The sequence below is a fragment of the Aulonocara sp. 'chitande type north' Nkhata Bay genome, linkage group LG19, assembly GCF_057382095.1.
Source record: "Aulonocara sp. 'chitande type north' Nkhata Bay isolate Kocher_YH1m ecotype deep benthic linkage group LG19, A_spYH_male_GT1.1, whole genome shotgun sequence".
NCBI classification, from domain to species: Eukaryota; Metazoa; Chordata; class Actinopteri; order Cichliformes; family Cichlidae; genus Aulonocara; species Aulonocara sp. 'chitande type north' Nkhata Bay.
The window spans coordinates 29,744,923-29,771,122 of record NC_141362.1 but is presented as its reverse complement, the minus strand read 5'-3'; the positions used below and the strand labels follow the sequence as shown (position 1 = coordinate 29,771,122).

The window sequence follows — 26,200 nt, the reverse complement described above, 5'->3', positions numbered from 1 at the left end:
TGAAAATGTTAAATTAATTCACATCTGTGGTGATGTTGGACACAGGAACGTGCAGAGTGACAGTTTAAGGTTGTGGATTTGTTGCACAGTGTGCATGCTTGGCTTACCTGACTCTGAACTGTGCATTTTGTTAAGACGTAGAAACAGTTTAGTGTTGAGTCAGCTTACAGAGACACCCGTGCAGAACAAGAGCAGCTGCACCAAGACATGAATATAGACCATTAAAAAGGGGAAAAATACTTGTTGTTCACCTCAGTTTGTCTTAAAATGTTTGGTGAAACGCTGGAAAAATTAAGGCTCTGTGCATTGTTTTGTTTCATTTTGCACTGAGCAGAAAGGGCTCCTTTTTGGCCTGCACCATGATGGCAGGTTTAAGTGTTTACACCCCATGTCCCTCACATACCCTTGACCATTAAGTAGGTCAGTCAGCCCCTCCCTCTGCTAGAACATTGCCTGCATGTATTTTCAAGCTGATGTAGACTTAACTGTAACTGTATGTGATATGTTGAAATTATAATTGCATGTGTCCCAAAATATCTGAGCCTTCACTTCATTTCAAGTCATCTTTGATTCAAGTCTGCACCTATTAAAAAGCCAAAGTTCTCCCCAGAAGTAAAAACATGGACTAAATAACTGACCTAAGATATTATTGTAACTAGCATGTTTTTATTAATAACTGAAGTCATCTGAGAGAGAATTTATCCAGCAATGCTGACACATACACAATAGTAGGCAACTTTAGGCAATGTGTGTGTAGTCTGTAGTGGCTAATTTTTATTTCTATTTATTTCTTTTTTATAAACTGTGATGAGATCCAGATTTTTTTAGAGGGCCTGATATAATTGATAGCTTTTTCACACAGTGAGCACTGTGCAGTTGTGCTGAACTCCCACGGCTGCACTGTACCCGGTGCAGACGGAGTTAACACACTTCCGTCTTGCCTCCTGTACATTTGCATGTTGAGCTTGAGTTCTGCTCTGTCTTGACTGGAGACTCCGATGTTAAGCTGCTCGTCTCATGTTCTGTATGGTCATGGTTCTCTTCCTAGACTCTCTGGGTCAATGTGTGTCTGCACTGTCCAAACGTTTCGCTGCTGCAGAGTCTCTCAGAGACTCGGTCAGCTGTCTTCCTCATTCCCACCGGGAGAAACACTCAGAGGTACGCCACAGAAAGGATACCCACCACCATCAGGAAGACACACTTAAACCTAAGGTAGGTAAAACACCTGAGGGTATCTGGTTGGTGTTATTCTGATTTATTTCTGTGTTATATGAGGCAGCTTCTTTGGAATAGATCTGTTCCAGCTGTTTGCTGCTGGCCTTTAATGCAATAAATGTGCTCAATGTGAATTTTATCTAATGTAGTTAACCAACAGCAAAGTCCCCACCTCCATCCTAAAGAAGCCAAGTTCCAACTACAGACTAGACACAGAACTCAACCACAAACGTAAAGGCGAGCGCAGAGTTCGATTCAGGGAGCCTGAGACCACAGTGCACGGTGAGAAAGCATGCACGCAAACAATTTGTAATGAGTCCATCCTGCTCGGTTTTAGGCTGCAAGATGTGTTTGCACAGAGAACATGTTGCCCTCTGGTGCTTTTCATTGGTATTTTTATTCTTAAAAATGTGTTGCTATCCCAGCTTAGATAGGAACCCTCAGCCCAAAGCTGCACATGCCTTCGAATTTACATTAAAGAGGAAACCCAGCTAGTATTAAAACACCCAGAAATTGCATCATAAACTACTGTCATTTGGGGGTTCTGTGCTACTTAAAAATAACGTAATGCCAAGAGGTGTCCACACATGAGCAAGAGATTTATTCTTTTTAATTAATTATGCATGCAAATGAGGCACTGTGGAGTCTGTTCAAGAGAGACAGTGGCGACTGAAAGGGTACAGCAGCTGGTTTGTAGCTGCTGCACATCATGAGGTCAGCTTTCAGTGACTGACTGACCTCTTTTCTTTTGGCTTTGCAGACATTCCTTATTGTGACTGTTTAGGTGGTAAGTCTGTCTGAAAAATAACGTTACTAATGAGCACACGAGAGTTTCAAAAGTGCACTCATAAAGAGGAAAGAGGCTGTCAGGCTTGTAGCAGCATTAGCATTAGAATTGTTAGGACTCCACGTGGCACACACGCTATGGGGAGTTTAGCACGCCACTGTCACATCTTGTTTGACAATGCCTGGAACAGCAAATATTAATGTAAGCTTAACTAATCTACAAAAACATCCTCTGAAACCTGACACTTGAGGCCTCGCCTCAAACGACAAAAGAAATGTGCAATTCAAATGCTCGTCATTTACAAATCAAAACTCTGAAAAACCGGTCTGGTTTTTTTCCCCTGTGCAGCCTATGAGACTACACCATCCCGCCCCCACCTTGCCCTGTTCACCTGCCTCTTCCTGCTGATGTCATTCCTGGGCGTTGCCATGTACTGCACAGACCGTCGGCGTCCACAGAGAGTGTGCGAGGAGCTGGAGGCAGCTTTGGCAGTCTACCTGCTGCACATGAAACAGCTTCTGTGGGGCTGCTGGATATGGTTGACAATGCAGTGACTGTTATCAACCACAGGTGGAGACATGGAGCCTCTTTTAATTTATTATTAATTTTTTGTTTTTTTGTTTTTTTAGATCCCTCTTTTTCCTATCTTTGAAGGTGCCCGGGCCTACAAACACCTCAGCCATTTGGCGAGGCTCTACACACTGTCTGTGGTTTTATTCCACTCTCACCATGAAAAAGGGAAAATGTGTAATCCCAGAAATATGTAGCTTCCATGTCTGTATGTATATATGTACTAAGGTGGTGGGCATGCCACTCCATATTTAAGTTGTAACGGCATTCTGCACATCTGCACCGTTGACGCTGACATGTAACACTCGCATAATCTCCACAACAGTTCATTTTTTTCTTCTATTCATGTCACAGTCTGCTGTCTGTGAGTGAATGTTTCCGTGGAATGCAAATTTATTTTGTTACGGTACATGATTTGTGTATACCAGATATTACACAGAAATGAATGTGTATATATGGCTCAATATACTAAGGACTATCACAGTATTTAGCCTTGTAATTGCACATAAATGAATGTAGAGAGGTCTGGGAAACGACTTTGATTGGCACTTCTGATTGGCACACTGAGACGAGGCAGACAGAAGCATGAATGTGTAAACTGTTTAATGATGGTCTGAAAAAAGAAAACACAGGGCCGCATCACTTCACGGAATGACTTGGACATGAAAAACACCTTGTTCTTTTCCAACTGTCTGGTCGCCTGTCAGCTGAATGCTAGTTTCACGGAGGATAATAATCTGCAGCACAATATTACCTATCATGAAAGAGAATATACTCAATCCAAACGAATGCTTGTGCTTCTGACAGTGTTCCTCTTTATAACCGCCTGAATCCCACAAAAATACTTTATGCTAAATGTTATTTATTCTTCTATATTGTATATCTGCTTCTACGCAACTATCGGACTTCTGGTTATATGGATTTTTTTTTACTTTTTGTTATCTGTAGCATTTATATTCAAATGAAACATTCAGGTTTTAATTCTGATGTCAAGTGTATGGAAGTGCGTGGGTTGAACGGATATTTGCAATACATAACAGAAAAAAAAAAAAAAAGGTAATTGCTATTTTAGAGGCCAAAAACAGAAATTTAACAGAGCCAGACGTTATTGTATGAGTCCCTTTATCAAACAAGGCAAGTCAAATTCAAACAGCCAAATCACCACATAAATGGATTATAGGAATCAAAGGGCACAGTGATGCACATCCCACATATCTCTCATTATGAGCAATAACACACATCACATATATTCCATTAAAACACTTTATACAACAGGTTTCAGGGAACTCAAAATAAAACGAGTTTGTTTGTCTTTTATTTTGGAGATCTCACGTTTGACTGTAGACTGCAGATGTACTGGAGAAAAGGAATACTCTCGACTCTGTACTGTCAAACGAAATCGTCATTAGCAATAAAACAATACCCAGTGAGCTTATGTCCTGTAGATGCACATTTAGCTTAAAGCTGCATTTCACTGCTGTTCAAACATCTACGGTCACTTTGAAAGAAGTGCCTTTATGGAGGGTTTTCTTAGTTCCTACCGTTTTTTGCTTTTTTAATTTCAGTTGTTTTTGAAATAAAAACTGTCATTGCCTATCAAAGTGAAGCGGCCGACTTTCCTTTCTTCCCGTAACCTCTGTCAATAAGTGAGCGTGGGATTTAACAGGGAGAGGGAGAAGTGCATGCAGGTATACTTGTGTGTCTAGTCACAGTAATATAGAGTATATTGGTTTGTAGCCTATAAAGTGTGCAGAAGAAGCCTGAGTTGCTAAATGGCACAAGATAGGATCTGTTTTCTTATCTCACACAGATTGCTAAAAGCCTTTTAGACTGCCTGCCAAATGCACGAATGTGTAGAGCTGCAATTTGTCTTTTTTTTTTTCTACTTTTTTTTGTTATAAAACACCTTTTGTAGCTGCTGATAAATGTGTAAAGATGCTGCAAACGCTGGAGCATGCAGTTCTCACTTTGCAGAGACGCACTGTGGATACTGGCAGGAAAAAAAGAAGCCTAAGTTAGGAACACATTTATTGGTGAAGAAAAAAAACTCCTTTATGTCTAAAAAGCACCTGAGAAATTTTACATGCTTTAGATCCATGCAGAAATTTCACAAGGACAAGATCCACCGGCCAAACTGGCCAAACCATTAATACCGTTTTTTACTAATCAACAACGTATATTTGATAAAAGATGTATTTTTTTGTTTAAAAGAAAAAAGTTTTAATACTATCAAATCTGGGTTGGGGTTGAATAAGGGATGGATTATCTCAATATAGCACAGGAAAGGTTAACAACCATCTGTAGCTTTTATTCTCAGTTACTTCTGGAAAACAGCTAAAACTGTCGATTTGATTCAATTCATCTTCGTGGGAGCAAAAGCCAACCGATTCTGATTGTCTACACAGGCGAATACTGGTGTTGGTCACGGCAGGCAAGAGGACTACATGGTTCTATATGGTTAACTGTGAATGAACGTGTATGTTTGTGCGTCTTGCTGATTTCTAAATCAGGCCGGTCTTGAGGTCAGAGCCGCGGCGTGAAGAGCGGCCGAGCAGCAATTCCTTCTCGTGGATCAAGGTGTCGAGCAGGTCCTCTTGTCTGTAGTTGTGGTAGACCTTCAGAAAAGCCATCACAGTGATCCCGAGCCAGGTGAGCCAGGCGGCCCACAGCCCAAACTGAAAGAGTAAAAGCAGTCATTGCATTTACTACGACTGTTAAATTCGTTACACTGTCTGTACGTTAATTTTAAAAGATTTTTACCTGAGCTATAGCAAACTGGTCATAGAAAGCAGAGTTGTCCAGACCCAGTTCTAGATCAGTATCCTGCATGTCTTCGCAGCTAAACAGAAAGTGGCATTTAGAGGGACTATACCACAGCATCATCCGGAAAAAGTAGAACACCTGCGCTTCTCTCTCACCTGTTGGGCATAGTCCCACCTTCGGTGATGGCGTCACACCACAGGTTAAAACCCACACTAACGATGGTGCTGGACAGAAAGACTGTGAACACCACCAGGGAGCTAATGAGCAGGTTGAGGAAGGCATTGAAGATGGAGCTGCAGGCAGACAGAACAGAAATACAAAACAAACTGGGTTAGGGCAGGCAAAAACCCTCAACATCTCTGGAGTATGTTACAAAACTGACACAGAGGCCTATTACTCTGCATGACGTATGCAACTCTGATGATTAAGTCTTTCAATCACACATCAACATAATGACACATAAGTTGCTTTGATGTCACAAAAATAGTAGGTGAAGCATAGGCTTTGATTTCTAGTTTAAAATGAGTATTCCCCCATCTTTGGGAGATGGCAGTGACTTGACATTTTACAGGATGCTTCCGTGCCCATTTCCATCCGCTATAAAATAGAGTATAATACATGCAGGCTATGAAATATACAAGACAGTGCACGAACAAGGGCGTGGGAGATGGACAGGAATGGCACATTTACACTCAGACCGCTGGAGTGGTATTGCTTCATAAGCTTCTATTTAAGGAAGAGGCACAAGTGAACGGTCACTCACTCGTCGTGTCCTTTGCACAGAAAGAACAGCAACCTCCAAGCCTGCACTGCGGACAGGATGAGGGACGCTATCCCGACAAAAGTGATGAAGCTGCAGGAGGACTCGGGTCCCCACTCCTCCACGATGAAGCGCTGCTTCATCACAGTGATGTTTTCATTTTGCCACATACCCCGCGTGAACAGCAGGCATTTCCCCCCGAAATCCTCCGTGTTTTCAGACAGAGGCACCACGGCGATAAAACCGAAAACGAAAGCTAAAAAATAAAGGATGCACTGGGCGAAAATCAAATTGTCGAGGGCCATTTTTCTGTCTTCCCTGCTCTGCACTCAGCGTCCTGGAGCAACTGCGGCTGCGCAGTGGAGACTGACGAGCGGAGGCGCAGCATCCGACGTTGCTTTGCTGCAAATTAATGAGCAGGCAGAGGCCTTCAGGGCTCTCCATCTTATCTACGTACAAGCTGTGGAGACATTCCTCTTCACTAATATACCCGTTCGCAGTGGCTTACGTATATTACAGTTAGTTATGATATTTTTAGTGACCAAGATAATAATTTTCTCTCCGCCGTAGGTAGAAATAATAATATAAAAGTTCTTGTATTGACACCCCTTTCCTTTTTTACAATCTCCAGTATTTTTACTGAAGCTAGATACAGTTAAAAATGCCCCTTGATGGCACTATTTTAGTTTTTTCTACACATTTCCCCAATATTATAAACTCTGTGACCTCCACAACATAAACTAAAGTTCTACATCATTTGCTGCACAGCACGATTTCCAGAGACTTACATTGAACTGCTAAAACTGTAAAATATATAACTATATATACTAAAATATATACCAAAAACTTACTGATAATAATACTACTATGAACATTTTCCTGTATAGGAAAGATATTAAAGGTGCAACTCTAAAAAGGTTCAGCATAATCATCTCCTTGGGCACAAGCACACATTTTGCACACACATAAGTGTATACTCACAAATTAGAGTAATGGTTTGTTTATACATGGTGACAGTCCTTAAGGAAGGGCAGGTAGCTGTCACAGCCACCTGACACGCTTCAGTGAGCCCATCTGGTGAGCTGGCCAAGGTGTCTCACCCTTTTCTTGGCCACCTAGCTTTTGCACTGCTCACAGTGCCCTCCAGTGGGCAAGACACCTGCTGCCATGTTGCACCAAGGTCTGAATGTTTCATGTTGACAGTATGATCACTGGCCTTCACGCAAGGCCAAACCTGGTGAATGTGAATGTGATGTTGTAGAATACAGAGATGAAAAATGTGGAATAGCTTTTACACTCAAGAACATTAAAAATTCCAAACATCGAAGTGTGTTTGGAAAATCCACTGTGGGTTGTGTATTCTGGGTGCACAGCATCACCATCAGAGGTTCCTATTAAGATGTTTTCGTTTAGGAGATTAATAATCATGCATTTTTCACCACAACAGTCCTCGCAACACAATGACAAGTATTTATATGAGAGTTTTCCACACATCATGTGGCTATTTGTATCCATCTTGCAAACCGCAGGTTTTTTTTGCATCATCTGCCGGCACATGATTTATGTGTCATTTTCGCCACCGCACTCTGATTTCCACGATGGTATCAGCTTTTAGATTAGCTTGAGTTAGTGTGTGTGTGTGTGTGTGTGTGTGTGTGTGTGGGTGTGTGGGTGTGTGTGTGTGTGTTGAGCTGAAAGCTGATTTCACTCCAAGACTTTGAGACAGTTTGCTTTTTAGCGTCATTATGCATTATTTATTATCCTCCTCGTGCATTTTTGCTGCGTTCGATTTTTATTCTTGTGCTCATGATATATTGTCCGGATTTCTATTTCCTGTAATCCATCATTTTGTACTGTACACCATTTTTGCTATGATACAGACTGTGCTGTTTGTGAGATGTGTTTTTCTTCTTTTACAAAAAAAAATAAAGCTTATATTGCCAAAAAACATAACTGTGCTGGTATGCTTCTCGTGTCTTTTGGCTACACTTGAAATATCATCTAGTCACAAATACAAGGTCATAAGGAAAAGCCGAACAACTTCATAAGGCAGTCCCCCAGCCCTTACACAAAGAGGAGATTACACGCACAGAACTCCAAACCCCACTTTTAAATAATACAGCATGTGTGGGCTCGTGAACTGGGCACCCAGGGGAAACCCAGAGCAGAAGTGTGTCAAGCTGAAATATGTGTTAAGTTATTCACCCCGCGAACAAACCACAGAGGGAGAGAAAGAAGGAGGGAGGATGGAGGGAGGGAGGATGCTAACCCAAATGCAGTCCCTGGGCTTTGTGCAAATATGAAGAGCAATGGGCAGAAGAAAGCCTTGGGAGGTCATCCATTTTTCATGAGATGCAATGGCAGCAAAGCAAACATCCCTTTTTTTCCAAGAGGAGGAAACCAGTGAAGAATCTAAAGTGCACAATCATTTTCAAGGACATCACAAGTGCATTTTAAATGTAGTGCATCTATACTTGAATCGAAACACGCAACGTTGTTATGTTCATCAGAGGAAAGTCAAAAAAGACATAATGTAACTCAGACTTACTACTCTTTACTCGAGTCATAGTTCATAGCAATATTTAAGAATTCATGTCTCATCATTTACTGAGTATTGCTGACACGAGACATTACAGCAGAAGATTAAGGGTGAGGTGGGACAGTACCACTGGGCGGGAACAAAGGCTGTCAAAAGTATCTGACCAGGTGATTGGAGGATGAATCTGGTGGAGGTTAACACTCTTTGTGGTAAACTTTAACATTGGAGTGATTTTTTTTTCCCTTTAGATTTTAATTTAAATATATTTAAAATGCATCACATAAGAGGCTGTTCTTTGTCTTGCAGATGATCATGCCCTCTTCACTCGTTTGCCTTTTCTCGATCCTGCTCTGCCACTCCTTATGGCTCCTTGGGAAACCTTCCCCGAACTGCTGGCTGCGGGCTCATCTTTCTCCGCCTGCAACACGAAACAACAGCAAAAACAGACACAATTACAGCCTCATATCCTGAGCAGTGATGTGGAGGACCTGATGAAATATCCTGTACCCATTAATCTTTCCCCAGGGGGTGCAGGAGACTGGGAGCACTGGGCCAGCTACTGATTAAATGCTCCTAATAGAGGCCATTCATCTCCCCTTGAATCATGAACGTTTCAACATGCAACATCACCCCACACAAACGTTCCCCGCCTCTCTCTGTGCAAATATTGGTGTTTTCATAAAGACAGCAAAGTCGATAGTATTTAATTTTGTGATATCTTTTTAAGCGGCCGTGATTTCTTAGTGGGCTCCTAAGATTTGATGGATGACTTTGTTTGCTCCACATGGTGAAAATCTCATTTATAACTGTGCCAGTAATCATCACGAACAGTCATGCTTGAGGTCATGTGGGGCCAAATCCAAATTTATAGTTTGAACTAATAACTGCTTAATATCTCGATTTTATTATTATCTTTAGTCGCACTGGCACAAAGAACATGATAGTTTGATCAGTCATTAAGTGTTTGCCTTCAACTAATTTCACTCATTAGTGATTAATCTCTCTATCTGCCAATTAAGCAAATCCTACAAGTATTGTTTCTGGCCTCGGTGAACAATTAGGTAACACTAACAGCCCTTCCTACTAAACAACCCCCTGGAAACCCACGCTTACACAGAAACTGCAGGGTAATGAATGCAATGCCATCACTCCAAACATGCACTCTACAACTAAAATAGATTGGCCCTGATAGACACATTTTTGTACAGTATAGGCTGTTCAGTCATGCTCAGGTATAATCATCATAAATTAGCATGGCCTAATTGCGTTTCACCTGCCAAGCGCCATATGGTCCCTAGTTCAGAGCAAAATAATTAGGTGACTACATCCCAATTAAACAATTATCCAATGAAACCTCTGTAAAATAATTATGTGGTCATATCTGCACAGTGCTATTAGAAGTGTAACACTCAGGTCAACGCACAAGCAGCATTTAAATGGAAGGAAATGTGTTACAGAGCAGTGGCCACTTTGTTTTTGACAAATAAATGGTAACCATGTTCCTGGCATCTTATGGATGTTTCACCTGTGCTCCAAGATACTCCAGAAAAATTCCCCATAAAAATCACGTGACTTTGGACAATGACATCATTGTAGGCGGAGGTCTTAAAAGCAGTGATGTTTGTGCAGAGGGACGGGAGAAATGTGGATGAAAGGTACTAAAGAGGGGACCTGCCAGGCTGTGATGTGATGAAGTGAAATCTTCCGGGACTAAAAATGAGATCATCCAAATATTACTGAGCATCTTAACTGGAACAATAGTGACCCCTATTGACAATTTTGTGATGAATGCATAATAGACTCATCATAACACATGTTGTACATTTTACAGTGTGTGTCAGAACAAAGTACCTGATTTCCATCTCTGTTTTCTCCTTTTTGCTTTGCAGTGAAGTCCAAAAAATTGACGAGTCCACAGGAATAAGGCTGACCTAGAACAAGAGAAAGTCCCTTGTCATCTGCAAATGAACAGAAATGTTATCAATATTGTTTTCTGTTGGAATTTCCTTAGAAGTCATAATCCAGTGATGAACACATCACATAAATGGGGATCTTGGTAACAACAAGTCTGACACTATTATCTTTTATGCAACACTGCTCCACTGTTACGTCTTTAACCGCTGTCTCTGCGACAAGGTTGGGGCATCAGTACGGGCCAACAGGCCATCGCTCCCTGAGGCTCAACGGTGATCAGCAGATGGAGGGAGGTCTGCCTGCGGTGGTAGACGGTACACCCTTTGACAGAAAACGTGGGGGAGGGAGGGGATGCTGTTTAATGGATCACTGAATGCTGCAGCAAGGTTAAGGGAACCAATCTCTGACACCTCACTTCCTCTCCAAGCTCCCTCTCCTAGCAGCCAAGCCCCCCTGCTTTTGGTGCCTGCATCTTGCACCCCTGCAGTTCCTCTGACAAACAATTAGTTCTGACCCTTAACACACACACACACACACACACACACACACACACACACACACACACGCACACATGCATACACACACACTGCAAAAGATAGAATTGTTTCCAGAGCTCTAAAGGTTGAGCAGGCAACATGTCTTGTTATCTCTGCTGATCACTGAGCACCAAATGGCTGCATAGATTCGTGCATACTTTTAGAGGTATATTATTATTTGTTTAGACTTTTTGTGATCCAAAATGCACCGGCTGTAATAGCTTAGCTCTGTAGCAGACACCTGGAAACACTACATCCAGTCTCAGCATCCTGTTTCCACCATTTGCCCATTTTGCAATGATCGAGCCAGGCTGAGTGAGAGGATTCATTAGTTCTTAACATGGATTCAAGGAGGCGCTCATTCTTTGTGCCCAAATAAACCGAGGTGGTTTCAGTGTTGCAGGTTGGGCTGGGGTTGACAGATGTGTAAAGAAAGGTGGAGCTACACACAGAGAAGAGGAGGGAGCTGTCCTGCTTACCCATCCCTGGCGAGCCCCTGGGTATAGACCAATTCAAAACAAAGCTCTGATGAAGATCTGTCAGCATGTCGTGGGTTGTTTCAGCTGAGGTACATGGGAGGTGTTGGCTGGAGCATCCCTGTGGTTCGTCTTGCTGATGGCATACAGTATACAGTGTAAACACACTCACAGAGAACACAGCTGCTAATTAGATACTGAACCAATAGAGTCACTATGTACTTTAAAATTAAAATTATTACCTACCTGATGAGGTTTCTTTTTCTGGACGCAGTGAGTTGGGGCTACCTCAGTGAAACTGAAAATCAGTGAGAGGAGAAGGTTGGCTGAGTGACATTTGAGGGCCAGGACTGATATATTCATGAGCTCGTGTAGCAGCTAGTTATGTGATCACTCAGTGGATGACAATTAAGCCAGATATAATTATCAGGCAGCCCTGATTGTTGTCAAATTCATACTGGAAATTCAACTTGCACCAAATATCAACCAGTTTTAATAATTTACTTTATCATAAGCATTGTGAGATTTATGATGACCTCTGACCTTGTGTCTGAAAGAAGGCTTTCATATGTGGAAGGTCTTGAAAGCCCGTCAACCCCGATAGTATCTTCTTCCAGAAAAACATCTGCTTCATCACCTTCTCCCACTTGTAAAACGTAAGAAAGTGCTTCCATTTCTTGGGAATCTCTCAATATGTATGGTGTGTGCAGAGAATCCAAGACAAAGCTTACCATCTGCAGAAAGCATCAGCTCTACCATGCTGTCTTTGTTCAAGCTGCTGAAGGAAACAGGCTCTGTAGCGCCATCTGGTGTCAGCACCAGCTCAGGGATATTTAGGAAAACACCAGCTGATGAGTGGGGTCTGTGTTCTTCTTCTTGTCCCCTGCTTTGGCTACTTCTATCCGTCAGCAGAGAGGAAATCATCTGCAGGGTCAGAGTGCTTTTATATGTGTGAAGCGGGTCCCACTTCATAAGAGGCAAGGGTGAAGCTGAGGTAGAGGATGAGGCAGACAAGGATCTTAGATCCTCCTCAGAAGAAAAAATGTTCTCTTGAGTCTCCAGCTGCTGCTGCTGCTGTGAATACAAAATAAAATCTAAGGGTTGCCATTACTTAAAATCCCTTTGCAATTGTATATTGCAACCAGTATTACCAAAGACAATGAAAATATATACATTGTAAATGACAGGATCTTCTTCTTCTGGGTCGGCTGTATGTGCTGTTTGCTGTGTTTCTATTGCCATGTGCACTGGCGAAGAGCTGCATGTGAGTAGACGCAGAGCCTCGGTGGGCAGAAGCATTTGCTTGCTGTTGGGCATTCTCTCTGTGTGCTCTGGCCACACTACCTCCCTGAAATGAGAGTGCACGTCATAAATCTGGTGTCTAATGCATATTGTGTTTTAACATAATTCAAGCAGTTGCTCCAAGTGTGACATCTACAACCTCAGTACCTCAACTTGGAATCTGGTTTCCTCACTTCCTTCACAGCCTTTCTGACCAATTTCACCTGCTCATCTGTTGATACTTTGCCAACTTTCTGAGCCCGGTACAGCTTGGCAGACAGCGGACATGGTGGCATTTCTGCAAAACAATGTGATTAGATGACATCTCAGTTATATCCTAATACTGTTTAATAATATCTTTCATACCTTTCTTCATCTGTGTCATCTCTGTGGTCTCAGCTCCATCTTCTTCATTCTGATAAAGATTTTTAGGGAGAGTTAAAAGTCCTTTCTAGGCTGTCTTGGTATGTACATTTTGTCTTGATGTAAATGAGTGATTCACCCACATTGTTTTCAACAAGAATGTACTTTAAAGCCTCTGTGCACAGGCCAACTCCTTTACAAGTCTGGAGGAAGTATTTGCTCATATCTTCAGTCTCTGTGTGGCCTCTCTTCAACAGAGCCCAAGCATCAGAGTTACAACTGGGGGTTGAAAGCACAAATTGAGTCTGCAAGTGAGCTTTTATTTAGTAACATTATATTATCAAACATGTAGTACCTGCTTTGAATAAGTACATCTGCAAACAGCTTGGCATCATCAGTGGTCTCTACTGCAGGCCTGGCCCACTGGAGGTACCGTAATGCCTCTTGAGGCTGTTTCCTTGTCAGGAGACAATGGATGATGCAACGATGCTGCCAGGAGAGGGCAGGAACATAGGCCTTTGGGCTCAGTAACAGCTCCATGGAGGCCTGGGATTGGTTGTAAGATAGCGCACAGCACTTTGTTAAGTAAATTTCTTATCAATTAAAAGAAAAAATGTTGTAGCTCCATTCATTACTTATTATTTGCAAATTATTAAATCACTTTAAAGTATGCACATATCTCATTTGAGTCACCTGCATGCCATTTTGGCCGTTTCAACACTTATCTTTTTAATGTTTCGTTTTCAGCTGCATACCTCAGTGTGTCCATGATCAAGCATCCAGAAGGCTCTGATTTGTTGGGAAAAGGTGGATGGAATTGTGAACGCATGACAAAAAGCCTGAAGGAGGTCATCTTTGCACTGTAGGAAATTTGCCACATCCAGGATGAAGTACATGAGCTTGTGTCATAAAAGTTAAGACACATTTAACCTTAAGTAAGTGCACATAGAGAAGCAACAAATCAGTATGTTTCACAGAAAAGCTTTGCTGATTTGGATGGATACAATGGCCTGGACTGACATGTTGTCAATATGAGGGATCAGCACGAGCTTCAACAGCGCCTGCAGATTAGGGGGAGGATAACGTGGATCTGTGCAATCTCCAGACATCCAAATGCACCCGTGTTGTTTGCATAGCTGTGTCACCATGCTCTGTATCAAAGACTTGAATCTTCCCATTTCTCCCTCCTCCCGTCTAATAAAAGGTAAGGAAGTTAAAGGGGAAAAAACAGGTAGGAAATTGATAAAGTATGTTCAGAGAGAGACTTGCTCTAAAATGAAACCCTTTCAGAGTTACCCCTGTGTTTCAAGACCAGCTTTTCGGTGGCTGTGATCCATTTCCTTCCACATCTGAGTGATACGCTTCACTTCTTGGGTCTCTGACAGAAACAACAGAGAACCAAACATTAAGAACAAAAGGATTTAGAGGTATAATAACAGTTCTTCATCCCAGTTTATTGGGATGTGATGATATCTATACCAGGAAACTTTGGCAGAAGCCCCATGATGCCCCACCACTGAACCAGCTGTCCCAGCCAGATGTGTTGCATCAGCATCCTCTGCTCTCTGTTCCAGCAGCCATGTCGGATGTCTGAGGAGCTGTATGTGTCCTTGCAGACCACACATGGGACTCCCACTCCTGCATAAAGAAGACATTGCATTTCAGAAAGGCTTTTATCATGTCACAGCATTAAAGATTAGGATATCTTTAGCACAAACCATGCCAGAGGTGGGCTGAGCAGAGATGTTTTCTTCCCCACTGGGCCAATGTAAGCAGGTTCCTTAATTTTTGGAGTAACGTGTGCACTCTAGTGAAGGAGCCGCGGTCCAGGAACATCCACAGACCCTGGCAACAGCTGAAGCCTGAGGGAATAATTAAGACACAATAGATCCAAAGATCCAAAGTATATGTTACTCAAAGTAACTTCAACTTCAAATTTAAGTTTGCACATTTAGAAAGACTGAAAATATGATGTAATATGTACTTACACAAGGTTAATAACTCCTTTTTAGCAAACTCTGCTGTCCGCTGTACCCAGCAGCTAAATGCTGGTGCGATTTCCCCCACATCAGTATAACCTTGTTGAAGATACAGTGTTAAAGGAAACAACAAACAACTGTGGAATTAAAGGGTCTTTGCAAAAATTGTACAGAGCACTGGTTTCATGATGAGTGGATGTTCCTTTTCTACCTTCAGCTGTAAGCTTCCTCAACCAGCAGATGATGGCTTTTATGTTATTGCTGGCCAATGCCTCAGACCACTGACCCTCTTTGTCCAGCATCACGCTGAGCTTTTGGTATCGAAACCAAGACAAGGGAGATCACACACAAAAAAGTGGGTATACTGAAAACATCTAACAACTACTTTACCTACTGCATTGCACAGGTCTTTCAACTGTAGCCCATGTAATGTGCTTAAGTGGTTAAATAGCACGTACACTTAAAGCTAGAAAATCCATTTATATAAGTGTTTCCACACTTACATCAGGAAGACCAGACTGAAGCATGAGGACTTTAGTAAGTTTTGCATTTGTTGGGTCTTCACATACTTACTCGGTGGAACGACTGTGGTCTAGTTTTCTGCTGTGGGTCAGTGAAACTTCCCTCTTGGTCTCTGTAGTGGTGACTGCTGTGAGTTCTGTCTGCCCTGTGGATTTGCTGACTGGCCCGCTAGTAACATTCTCTTCTTACACAAGCTACTTTCGTCCACGTTAATCCTCTAAGCTCACTCTCAGTTAACATTTCATTGGCTGATTTGCAGAGTAGTCGTGACTGCATCGGTGTGTTTGCATGTGTGTTACAGGCGGGGAACAAAATAGGTAAGAATATCAGGGGTTAAAGTGAACGTCTTAAGTAAAAGAGAGAAGAAAACTCCCATTTTTTCTTCCAGTTTAAATCTTGTTTTTGTCATTTATGACCAGTGAAGTGTTTTTATTAACTGGCAAAGTGGTAAAAGTACCACATGCTTTTCAGATCACTGCATAGTTTTGTCATTGTCTTTTGCACTTGTCTTCATTTTGGATTGCCAGCTGGTAAAAAACAAAATATTTCAAAGAATTTTATAGAAAAATCAAATCAAAATGAAATAATAAAAGTAGCTGGAGCCTGACTGCAAAGTTTCTACCACTAGAGAGCACTGCAACTACAATGTGCTTCAGTTTTAAACTTTTTTTTTAAAGCATTTATTATTAATGTAGTCTTCAATACAAACCCCCCACCAAAGACTGTATGTTTATTTTTCTGCATCTTTAAAAGATGGCTTAAACTTTGCAGTTAGGGCAATACTGCTGATGCAAAGATGATTTTTTTTTAACTTTATCCTTTTGTAAAACTTTTACTGGTAACACACACACTCACACACACAGAGAGAGAGAGAGAAAGGCAATCGGCCACTGCTTTCACAGTGTCGAGACAGTCAGATTTGCATAGGTGGCAGAAGGTGGGTCCAAATCCCTTATGGGGCCCATGACTGATTAATGACTAAAGGGGATTAGGAGGTTCAGGACTTGGCTGCTAGTCTCACTCTGATGCTGCTGTGGCTGCATTCACGCTATCTGTGTCACTACAACTACTCGCCGCTCTGGACTAAATCTGACGATGTTTGTAAGAAAACAACCTGAAAATCAGAAGTGCAGTGTTATCAAATGATCATCATGATCACACTTAGGTGAGTGCCGTGGATTTATTCGGGATTTTAGAGGGAGGGAAGAGTTGTTTCAGTTTCTTCAATATATTTTGGTTATATATAAATCATACTATTTCTGGTTGTATATACAGATGATCACATTTCAGCGCAGTGTTTCTTAACAGTGTTTCTGTTTTCTAGAAATTGTCCAGTTATATGAGTTTTTTTATCTACTCTCACTGCTACAGGCTTACAGACCACCTACAGTACAACCATAATGCAGCATCCACACGATATCAATCTCGGCTACCAGGCTAAGCTGCTTATGAAAGGACCTTCAGAGAACTGTACAACCAAACCCCCTCTATTTGTCCCTCCACATCCCCTGGAAGATAACCTGTTCCTCTTTCCAGCTCTATCTGTGTCCTACCCTTAATCCCACCTTGGACTTGAATGAAAACTCAGGGAAGTGTTACGGGCAATGGCAGTCTTAAGAGTTAAGTTTACCAAGACCAAAAGAGACAAGCTGGCCCAGGTGCTCTGGATCCTAAACTGGATCTCGGTAGTTACGGGGGCCATCCTGTTCAGCCTAGGCCTCTTCCTCAAGGTGGAGCTCCATAAACAAGGAGAGGTGATGGCTGAGAGGGACATCCAGTATGTTCCCAACACGCTTATAGCTGTGGGTCTCATCGCTTGTGCCATAAACTTCCTGGGTGGGAAAATCTGCTACGACTGTGTGGACACCACCAAGTTTTTGCGCTGGAAGTTGATCATGCTGCCCTACATCATATGCACCTTCTTCTTCACCTTTTGTGTGCTGGTAGGGGCTCTGATGTGTTACTGCATGCACTGGGAACTGGAAGAGTCTCTGAACCTGGGACTGACAGAGGCCATGAGGTTTTATAAGGACACAGACACACCAGGACGCTGCTTCCTAAAGCGCACCGTGGACATGCTGCAGATGCAGTTTCAGTGCTGTGGAAACAACGGTTATAAGGACTGGTTTCAAATTCAGTGGATAAGCAACCGTTACCTGGATATGTCCCAAAAAGAGGTGGTGGAGTAAGTACAAACTGCAGAAACAGGGTGCTATTTTGGTAAAGTGCATTCGTATTTAAGAGGCTGTGTTCAAATGGCAAACAGAGAAAGAAACAACAGAGTTGTTGTAGTTCTGTATTTTCTCATTTTAATTCAGTTTAGCATCAGCGTTTTGATAGGGGTTGACTCACAATCTTGTAGACACCTAAAGTCTAAATAAATGCGTCCTTTAAAACTTCACAAAACAAATTTTGACAAATTTTTTTTACCAAGCTAACATATATTAAAACTAAGGATAGTTCATCTTTGTTTTTTCATTTCATTTTAGTTAGTTTTGCAAGTTCACAATCATTTCACTTAGTTTTTATCGTTATTTTAGTCAAATAAAATGTTTTTTCCCTTCTAGTTTGAATTTTTAGTTGAGTTTTAGTTCATTATAATTTCCCTGCATCATATTTGATAATGATATATAATTTCTTACACTGTGCTATAGATATTCAGTAACACTGAAAATGGGCAGAAAAAATGGGCATGGCAGGAAGCACAGATCAGCACAGTATAATAATAAAATACTGTCTAAATATATAAAAAATATACTCCCAAACAATCATCACATTTAAAATCTGATCACAGAAGCACTGATCTATTAAGGGAAATTCTAAACTTTGTTTTTCTGGCTTTAGCCGAATCAGGAGTAACGTGGATGGAAAGTTCCTACTGAATGGAGTCCCATTCAGCTGCTGCAACATCAACTCCCCCCGGCCCTGCATCCAGCAGCAGATCACCAACAACTCTGCACACTTCAACTACGAGCACCAGACGGAGGAGCTAAACCTTTGGATGAAAGGGTGTCGACAGGCGCTGCTGGAGTACTACATACACATTATGCAGTCCATCGGCCTCACAGTCCTCATCACCTGGTTATTTGAGGTGAGGAAACACAAGTCGGAGTTGGTAGGTTTAAAGGGAAACTACACAAAATCTGATTAACTTTTTCAGCCACTTTAACATCTTTGCATCATGCTTTGTGTTTATTTCTATGAGCGAGCCGGTCAATAGGGGTCTCTTGTCGTTTCAGCTATCAGTGTTGACCGGGGTTCGTTACCTCCAGACTTCTCTGGAAAATGTCCTGAGACAGGGAGACCCCAACTCCGAATCAGATGGCTGGCTGCTGGAAAACAGCTTCATGGAAACTGCCCGCATGAACCTGAATATCATCAAGAGCCTTGGCAAGGGTAACCAGATAGACACAGCCACTAATGGAGACCCCAACATTAACGTCCCCTCCACCTCAAAAGCACACTATGGTCCTGACAATGTTCCACCAAAGCAAATAACTGAAGACAGTTGAACTTTTTCACTCAAAAGACTTCAATGGACGACATTCCTGAAGCCCACAAAGGGCCTTGAAACGTATACACATTACATTGGTGAATTCTTATCTCTGTACCTGTGGCGAAGGAATGGGCATTTTGTTTGTGGAAAATATATATGAACCCTAAATGATAGAATTTTAATATCAACACCATAATTTAAGTCAAGTCAATTTGTGTTTCGATGATCATATGATGGTCATATAAAAAAATTGATAGAGGCCTGGTGACATAATTTCCACCCAAATTAATCCATTCACTGAGCCCTCATATAATGTGGACTGAGCCAAAACCATCCTCATAACTTTTCTGAAGGGTTCACAGGACCCACACCATGCTAACCAAATGTTCTCCTCAGTATAACAAAGCCACCACATTTCCTCACTTTAAATTCCTTTAATTTGTCACCAGTCTGCATACATTTCTATTATTTTTCTGTAAGATTACTTGTGCTTTAATCTACTGTTTACAAATGACATCTGTTGCCTGTGTAACATGTGGTTTTTGCAAAAAAAGACTCTGTACACCCGTCAGTTGCAACACTGGAATCAAAATGTACTTATATTTATTATTTGATGAAGACAACTATGGGTTAGAAGTTCAAGCACCTGTTCTTGTTTCCCATGATTTCATCTGAGCATGCCAGAAAACCCACTCAGAAGTTTGATTTACAGCAAGAAAAGCGAAAGCTCACAAATTACATTTCACAATTAAAGATCTGTAGTGACTAGTTTGTGTTTAGACTAGTAGTACCAATATTGGATCTTTTGTGTGCCCTTTTCCCTGAGTTGCCTAACTGCATTAGCAAAGTTGTTACAAGGATAGCGAATATTAAACAGTACTTTGTTTTCACATAAGTAGCTCAGCAGACAGAAATCCATGAGAAATTCTTAACTACTTTTTTTTTTTTTTTAGAATATTTAAGCCACTGCTACGATTCTCTCGTGCCTCAGCAATGTCACCAGGTTTTAATGCTCAAATATAAACTTTGCTGGGATGAGCTACAAAAAGTTTGACAATAAACTGTCCACTTGAGGACTTTGAATTCTGAAAAGAAGCCTTGCTGATGTGATCTGCTCTTCCTTCCTTTCTCCAACAACAAAACTGGGAAGTCACTTATTATAGCAAGAATACGTTTTTGTTGTCCTTTTCTTAAAAGAATGAACAGTTCGAGTGCAACTTCAGAATAACCGTTTAAAGCAGTTAACTTTAATCGAGAGCACATTCCTTTTTACAATGATTTATTCTAATCTTGGACACTACTGTTGTTGGGTCTGTTGTTGTTTTTAAACCCCATTCAGAGCTATGGAACAGACTACCTACAGATTGTCTTGTGTCTTTATTTCCACAGCCTGGAAATCATGAAGTCAAACAACACAACAACAAAAAAGGAAGAAATTATATATTCACACATTTGCTAAGTGAAATGACAGAAATAAAATGGAGTACCTGAAACCATACACTGGGATTTAAAAAAAGATTTTTTTCCTCTTAAATAAAACACTGCAATTGATCATTGACAACTAAAACTCAGATAATGTAGAGTCAACATCAAATGATAAAGGTTGACAATGTGTCGCACAACAGGTCATCCAATTATTTTTGATTACAAGCTTAATAAAGCTTAATAAAACTTTTTTTCTAAAAGCAATCTTGCAATATCATATTGTATTTGAATTCCCTCTATATAATTAATTTCACAATTCTGAAGGTAAGTAAGCACAGATGTGAGAGTTATGTAACTATAAGAATGGCTGAAATTCAGAAAACTGGTGCATCTAAGGACAGGATATGAGGAAGTCACTGAGACAGATTCCCGTATACTTTTCTGAGAATACTCAATCTGTTTGAAGCAATCTTGAAAATGATGTTTATTCTATATACGTTTTGCCCATTATACATGTGTCTATTTATAAGTAAAGGTGTCAGTAGGTTAAGGTTTAATTATTTGAGGAATTCTACATAATAAAGGGTCAAAGGCAAAAATGGATAGGATCTCCGAAAAAGGCTAAAGTTTTCCACATGAATGTGCTTGGAAACCGCATCTTTGAACAATTATAACTTATCACAAATCATAAGTTCTAACACAAAGAGAGAGAATGCAGAAAATTCACAGCATCATTAAGAAAAAAAACACATGAAGTGATAACAGAAACGTGTTAGTGTGTGTCTGATGCTCTTCTTTATTTGAATGAGCTTCTTTGCAAATAACATTACTCTGGGAGAAACTCATCCTCACAGCAGACAATCAAACTGAAACAAGGCGACTTGGGATTAATCAACAACAATCACCCTCTATCCATTTTGACTGCCCCCCCCCCAACTCTCTCTGGATTCCAAAGGTGACTCATTTATGATGAAACAGGCTTTTCTGATTACAGAAGGGTTTGGGTTGATTGCTTGTGTGTGTCGTGTGCGTGCATGTGTCTTGGGAGCACAGGGGCCGTGCTCGGTATCGGCCGGTCACACAGCTGGAGCAGTCATCACAACATCTGCCACTCAAAAGCAAACATAACGTTGACCACCTCCAGGCTGCGGGCGATTTCTTCCAGGATGCAGTGCTGCTGCCACAGCTGGTTTAGCTTCCTGTAACGCTCTGGGCAAAGGTGCAACGGATTACCCCGTCTAAAACACAGAGAAACAAATGCATTCAAGGGTTTCTCAAACCCAGTATTTCACTGGTATGACAAAAAAAATGTAGTCATACTTCGTAGCTGTGTAAACCACTTCTTTATGTCATAAAAAAAACTTAATGCTTATGCAAATCTGAAAGTGCATGAAGGTAGTATTATAGGTTAAAGCTGCCCAGGTGTTGGGCTTGAACTGCAAGTTGCTCATCGGGGTCTACTGTGAGAATGTGCTATCACTGTGCGATCAAGTTTTGATCAGCACATAATTATGAATTTGAGATCTGCAACAAAGCTCAAATAAATGCATTTTTGTAGTCTACAATGGCAACAGTTTTAGCTTCAACATTCAAGTCTACAAGTGACACCAAAGTTTCAATTACATTAGCCACAGTATTGCTGTACATTGCCCCTACGAGCAACATCATCCATCTACCTTTTCATAGATGGCACAAGCTGTAAAAATTGTCTGACAAAGCCAAACAGCTGACCTTGAGTACATCCTCCAGTCTGTATTATATAGTAGAGTTTAAGTCTAAAAATACAGAAGTAATACTACAAATAAACTGAATAGGTTCTTACCCAAGATGAGGATCAGTCTCCCCATAATCATCCAAGTACGGAGCGGGATACGTGCTCCCTCGAGTCCGACTGGCCATCAGCACAATTTCACACTCTCTTATCCTGTTATCATTAAACAAAATGTGATTCAGTTAGAAAAAAAAAAAAGTAAACCCAAAAGACAAACTAATTCTGGGCTTGAAATACAATTCTACTAATGTAAAATGTGCCGTGTGACTGATTAACCTGAGGAACATCCCCACTCCTGCTCCACAGGTCGCAGCGTGGGCAGTGCAAGCCCCCACGTCCTCCCCTTCCAGCTGACTGAGACAACAGGAGCTCTGAGAGCACAGCATAGCCCCACAAAAGAGACATAAAGTCGGATGCTTCCTCTCATCATCGGTGGATTTTGGACACCTGAGGACATGATGCAGACGAGTGAGAAAGGATGGACAGAAGAGAACTAGAAGATGTCAAATGAGAGGACTCCTTACTTACTTGAAATAGCTGGCTTGATTGAGGAGAGTACTGTAATCTTCAGGAAGTTCAATCAATCGATTCCTTTTCCTGGGGTATCTGTTGAAAGAGTGAGTTTATTGGCCAACTGTAGGGTTTCAATAAAACTAAAATCTATGTTGAAATAATAAAAGACCCAAAGTCTACCTGACTGTCTGGATTTTGCCTTTCAGGGCTTTGGTTACAACTGGGCTCCCACACCACCTAAGAAATAACAAGAAATAATAAGTTACAAAACTACTGACTTCACTGGGAACTAGTGTAAGATGCAATAGTGTTTTCTCCGACCTCTGAAGCAGTGGACTAACAGTTTCTCTGTGATCGTGGAAAAGCTGAAACACATTGGAGGGTAGTGCCAGGTAACTGCATAGTGCCTCCATCTGTTCTTGAGAATCAACTGCACAAGACATAAAATGTCAGCATGAATGCACAAAACTTCCTCTTCTGAATTCCAAAATGCAATAAAATTCTGACACTACTACACTGAAACCTACCAGAAATGCTAAAAAGCTCCTCTGGAGGAGGTACTCCTGTAAGGCAATTGAAAAAGAGAGCAGCACAACGCAAGAATGGTGCAATTCCTGTCTTCACTCTTTCTACTAAAGAGCTGCCAGAAACATCTGGAAGGAGCCTGATGAGAAAACCACAAAATAAGCTGTCAAATATCTGAGAATTCACCATGAAAAAGGCTGAAACTAAGTATTTGTTCCCATTATAAACAGGTAATAGCCATTCTTGTCAAATTATGAGTTAAAAATATTTATCCAACTCTGACGGTCTTACTGTCCAATACATCAAAACCTCCTGACACCTGCCACAAATGCATTTTTGTGACTAATAGCAGACATTTAAATTATAAATTAGCATTAAGAAAGGAGATTCGTTTTTGCTTAAGTTTAGTGGCTGTCAAAGTTTTTTCTTTTTTTGATGTCCATAAAAAATATGTATGGAAAAATACAATCATGCTAATGTGCTTTAAGCAGGTGTTTGAAAAACACTCACCTTCCCGTGTGTTGTGACACTGCAGAGTACAACTCTGCTGCTGCTCTCTCCTCCTTCGTCTCCTGTCCATCCCCTGCTGCAGGGACGTCTGCACAAACAAACCAATTATTTAATCATCATAATCACTCCAATTATCTCTTACTACTGGCTAGCTCCCTAAGTGGTAGCTAACAGTGGTGTTATTAGATCACATTATTTTGGGGGCGGGGGTCTGTGATTTTGTACCTGCAGAAGACAAGAGGATCTGCAGCACATGAGCCATGGTCACCAAATGCAAGATATGCAGGTGATTGTATGCAGCGCTGACAGCAGATGGCTGTAAGTCTACAGTCTCCTCTTGATAAAGCGAGGGTATCGATAGCACCAATCCAACCTGACAAAACATCCAAGCGTTATAAAACCATCACACACCTGTTTCTTAAAGACATAATCTCTTCAATTTTAGTAAAAATTCAGAGGGTTGTCTATAGTTTCTCAATCAACAGAAAATAAAATCTCCACCATCATGTTTCCTCTTTACAGTCTTACATCTTCTGGAGTTCATGTTCATTTTCAATTGGAATCTGTTTTTATTGCACTTAACATAATACATTTATTGTATTAATCTAATGTATTAGCATGAAGCATTTGCTCAGACTAATATGTAAGAGCAGTTTCTTTCAGAGACACCTACCAGAAGATGGAACAAATCCACCTCTAGAAGAGAAGGTGTGTTCTTTCTGCTCATGACTGGTAACAAGACTGAGAAGAGAGAAAGGACAGTTAAACTACACAGTCACAAGTCTAACCAGCCTGAAGTTTCTCTGATGACCACATACCTCCCAGCATATCAGTGAAGTGCCTTTGGATGACTGCCTGAGAGCTCTTAAGTCCCTGCGTTGCTGAAAACTGAACAATGGCCTTCATGCCTGCAAGCTAAAAGAGAAGCATTTCACACAACTTTCACAGAAACCCCCTACACTAAAAGAACTACATCAATTGTTCACTACTGAGTACCTGTCTGTTCTGTAAGGACCCAAATAGCGGCTTGCCCTCCTGCTCCAGTATGTTTTCTGTGAAGATTTGCAATTTTAAGACCTGCGCACATGAATACATGCAAAGGAAAGGAGTGACAAAAGCCAACAGATGCAGTACCTATGGCCTGAATAGTGAAGGCACATGTGTTCCAGGCCATAATGGAAACACGGGGGCACAGCTCATTGGGCGCAGTCTTCAGTCCAACCCTGTGGACTGTGGTGGCGCACACAACCAGCATCTCTGTAATGCTGTCTGAAAACTTTCTCCTAGAAACAACAAACAGCACAAAATTTAGAAAAGAAAATAACAAGCGCACCATTTTAAACTTTACTTTATGTGCAAAGTGCACGTTTCTGTTACTTATACTGTTCAAACCCATTTGACATATACTTGACATAATTTGTATGGATCAATCTATTCACCTTGGAGGACAGGTCAAAGGTCATATGTCATATTGGTGAATAGAAGCCAAATTTTAATGGATTTTTAACAGCTTTATAAGAATTGATTTGAGCTAAGTGTTTACAGACAGAAAGAGTGACGCACTTGCATGCACACAAAAGCTACCAAAAGCAAAACCTCCTTGGCAGAGGTAATAAAGGCAGAGAGAGGTGCACTCACGATTCTTGCACTCCATAGCTCAGAATAGATCTAAAGTCTGGTTGGCCCTCGCCACACAGCCCAGTGCTACCATTACTACTACTGCCTTCTGTGTTACGGTCTGCAAGAAAAAAAGCAGGAGAGAACAATCATCGGTTGCACTGTGTGGTGTGTTATTAGAGGTTCACGAATAACAAGAAAAACGTATGCAAGCCAAGACTACTCCGTAGTGGCTTCTAGTAAAATCCAGACTGTGTGCAAATTAAAACACCTTCTGCAGCTGTTTTCCTGCAAGCATTCAACTCCTCACCAAATAAAGCCAATTTTTCCTATTACTCTGGTTCACATCAACACACTAAGAGCATATCAACATCTTACTCACATGTGAATATGGCAGGTGTTACACATCGAAATGTGGACTTTTGTTCATTGGTGGATCAGTTTTACATGTGTGACACTACAAACCAGTATAGTGTGCGATAACTGTATTCTGGGTTCTATTCTTACCATTATCCTGAGCGATTGACTGGAGTCCTTTAATCCTAGCAGAGAGGATCTGGATCCAACGAGGCAGCGTCAAATGCTCTCCAATTATCGCTGCGTTTTCACTACACACAGAAAACAAACATGCAAATGAC

At 41.2% G+C, this 26,200-nt stretch overlaps 5 protein-coding genes across 12 annotated transcripts in view; 2 read left to right on the top strand and 3 right to left on the bottom strand.

Annotated features, from left to right (window-relative positions):
- Positions 1 to 4,173, top strand: part of lg19h14orf180 (linkage group 19 C14orf180 homolog) — a 92,174-nt gene extending 88,001 nt beyond the window's left edge. For 3 of the 4 annotated variants that reach the window (XM_086273817.1, XM_086273816.1, XM_086273814.1), the window contains 4 exons: positions 1,049 to 1,212; positions 1,365 to 1,497; positions 1,976 to 2,002; positions 2,351 to 4,173. In XM_086273817.1, the coding sequence (XP_086129943.1) occupies positions 1,049 to 1,212; positions 1,365 to 1,497; positions 1,976 to 2,002; positions 2,351 to 2,556 (530 nt within the window). In that variant the 3' untranslated portion in view covers positions 2,557 to 4,173. The remainder of the gene's footprint in view (positions 1 to 1,048; positions 1,213 to 1,364; positions 1,498 to 1,975; positions 2,003 to 2,350) is intronic. The other variant, XM_086273818.1, reaches the window with a different exon arrangement.
- Positions 3,159 to 6,473, bottom strand: tmem179ab (transmembrane protein 179a, genome duplicate B). Its single transcript, XM_086273819.1, has 4 exons — positions 6,099 to 6,473; positions 5,491 to 5,628; positions 5,333 to 5,411; positions 3,159 to 5,247 (listed from the first exon to the last, which is right to left on the bottom strand). The coding sequence occupies exons 1-4, from the start codon at positions 6,398 to 6,400 to the stop codon at positions 5,074 to 5,076; spliced, it is 693 nt and encodes a 230-aa protein (XP_086129945.1). The 5' UTR covers positions 6,401 to 6,473; the 3' UTR covers positions 3,159 to 5,073.
- Positions 6,474 to 7,318: 845 nt separating this feature from the next.
- On the bottom strand, positions 7,319 to 15,870 carry LOC147307330 (uncharacterized). Of its 5 annotated transcripts, none has more exons than XM_086273811.1 (19): positions 15,757 to 15,870; positions 15,395 to 15,494; positions 15,193 to 15,282; positions 14,923 to 15,066; positions 14,684 to 14,842; positions 14,501 to 14,582; positions 14,209 to 14,398; positions 13,960 to 14,103; positions 13,560 to 13,750; positions 13,348 to 13,483; positions 13,208 to 13,256; positions 13,010 to 13,139; positions 12,734 to 12,908; positions 12,292 to 12,631; positions 12,104 to 12,206; positions 11,807 to 11,858; positions 11,564 to 11,696; positions 10,486 to 10,592; positions 7,319 to 9,052 (listed from the first exon to the last, which is right to left on the bottom strand). In XM_086273811.1, the coding sequence occupies exons 2-19, from the start codon at positions 15,483 to 15,485 to the stop codon at positions 8,945 to 8,947; spliced, it is 2,424 nt and encodes an 807-aa protein (XP_086129937.1). In that variant the 5' UTR covers positions 15,486 to 15,494; positions 15,757 to 15,870; the 3' UTR covers positions 7,319 to 8,944. The 5 variants fall into 5 exon arrangements, 3 of the variants coding, with proteins under 3 accessions (XP_086129937.1, XP_086129939.1, XP_086129938.1); XM_086273813.1 differs by having other exon boundaries at positions 7,320 to 9,052; positions 12,292 to 12,634; positions 15,757 to 15,842; XM_086273812.1 differs by having other exon boundaries at positions 7,321 to 9,052; positions 10,486 to 10,565; positions 12,292 to 12,634.
- An 835-nt stretch (positions 15,871 to 16,705) lies between these two features.
- Positions 16,706 to 20,699, top strand: prph2la (peripherin 2-like a). The gene is made up of 4 exons (XM_086276000.1): positions 16,706 to 16,870; positions 17,077 to 17,890; positions 18,550 to 18,796; positions 18,945 to 20,699. Exons 2-4 carry the CDS (start codon positions 17,310 to 17,312, stop codon positions 19,215 to 19,217), a joined length of 1,101 nt encoding a protein of 366 aa, XP_086132126.1. The 5' UTR covers positions 16,706 to 16,870; positions 17,077 to 17,309; the 3' UTR covers positions 19,218 to 20,699.
- Positions 19,661 to 26,200, bottom strand: part of ubr1 (ubiquitin protein ligase E3 component n-recognin 1) — a 22,590-nt gene continuing 16,050 nt past the window's right edge. Inside the window, exons 33-47 of the mRNA XM_086275999.1 lie at positions 26,070 to 26,170; positions 25,584 to 25,683; positions 25,080 to 25,228; positions 24,942 to 24,997; positions 24,764 to 24,860; positions 24,619 to 24,686; positions 24,171 to 24,318; positions 23,946 to 24,033; positions 23,438 to 23,574; positions 23,232 to 23,340; positions 23,091 to 23,147; positions 22,926 to 23,003; positions 22,674 to 22,844; positions 22,449 to 22,550; positions 19,661 to 21,864 (exon numbers count right to left, since the gene is read on the bottom strand). Of these exons, the coding sequence (XP_086132125.1) occupies positions 21,723 to 21,864; positions 22,449 to 22,550; positions 22,674 to 22,844; positions 22,926 to 23,003; positions 23,091 to 23,147; positions 23,232 to 23,340; positions 23,438 to 23,574; positions 23,946 to 24,033; positions 24,171 to 24,318; positions 24,619 to 24,686; positions 24,764 to 24,860; positions 24,942 to 24,997; positions 25,080 to 25,228; positions 25,584 to 25,683; positions 26,070 to 26,170 (1,603 nt within the window). The 3' untranslated portion in view covers positions 19,661 to 21,722. The remainder of the gene's footprint in view (positions 21,865 to 22,448; positions 22,551 to 22,673; positions 22,845 to 22,925; positions 23,004 to 23,090; positions 23,148 to 23,231; positions 23,341 to 23,437; positions 23,575 to 23,945; positions 24,034 to 24,170; positions 24,319 to 24,618; positions 24,687 to 24,763; positions 24,861 to 24,941; positions 24,998 to 25,079; positions 25,229 to 25,583; positions 25,684 to 26,069; positions 26,171 to 26,200) is intronic.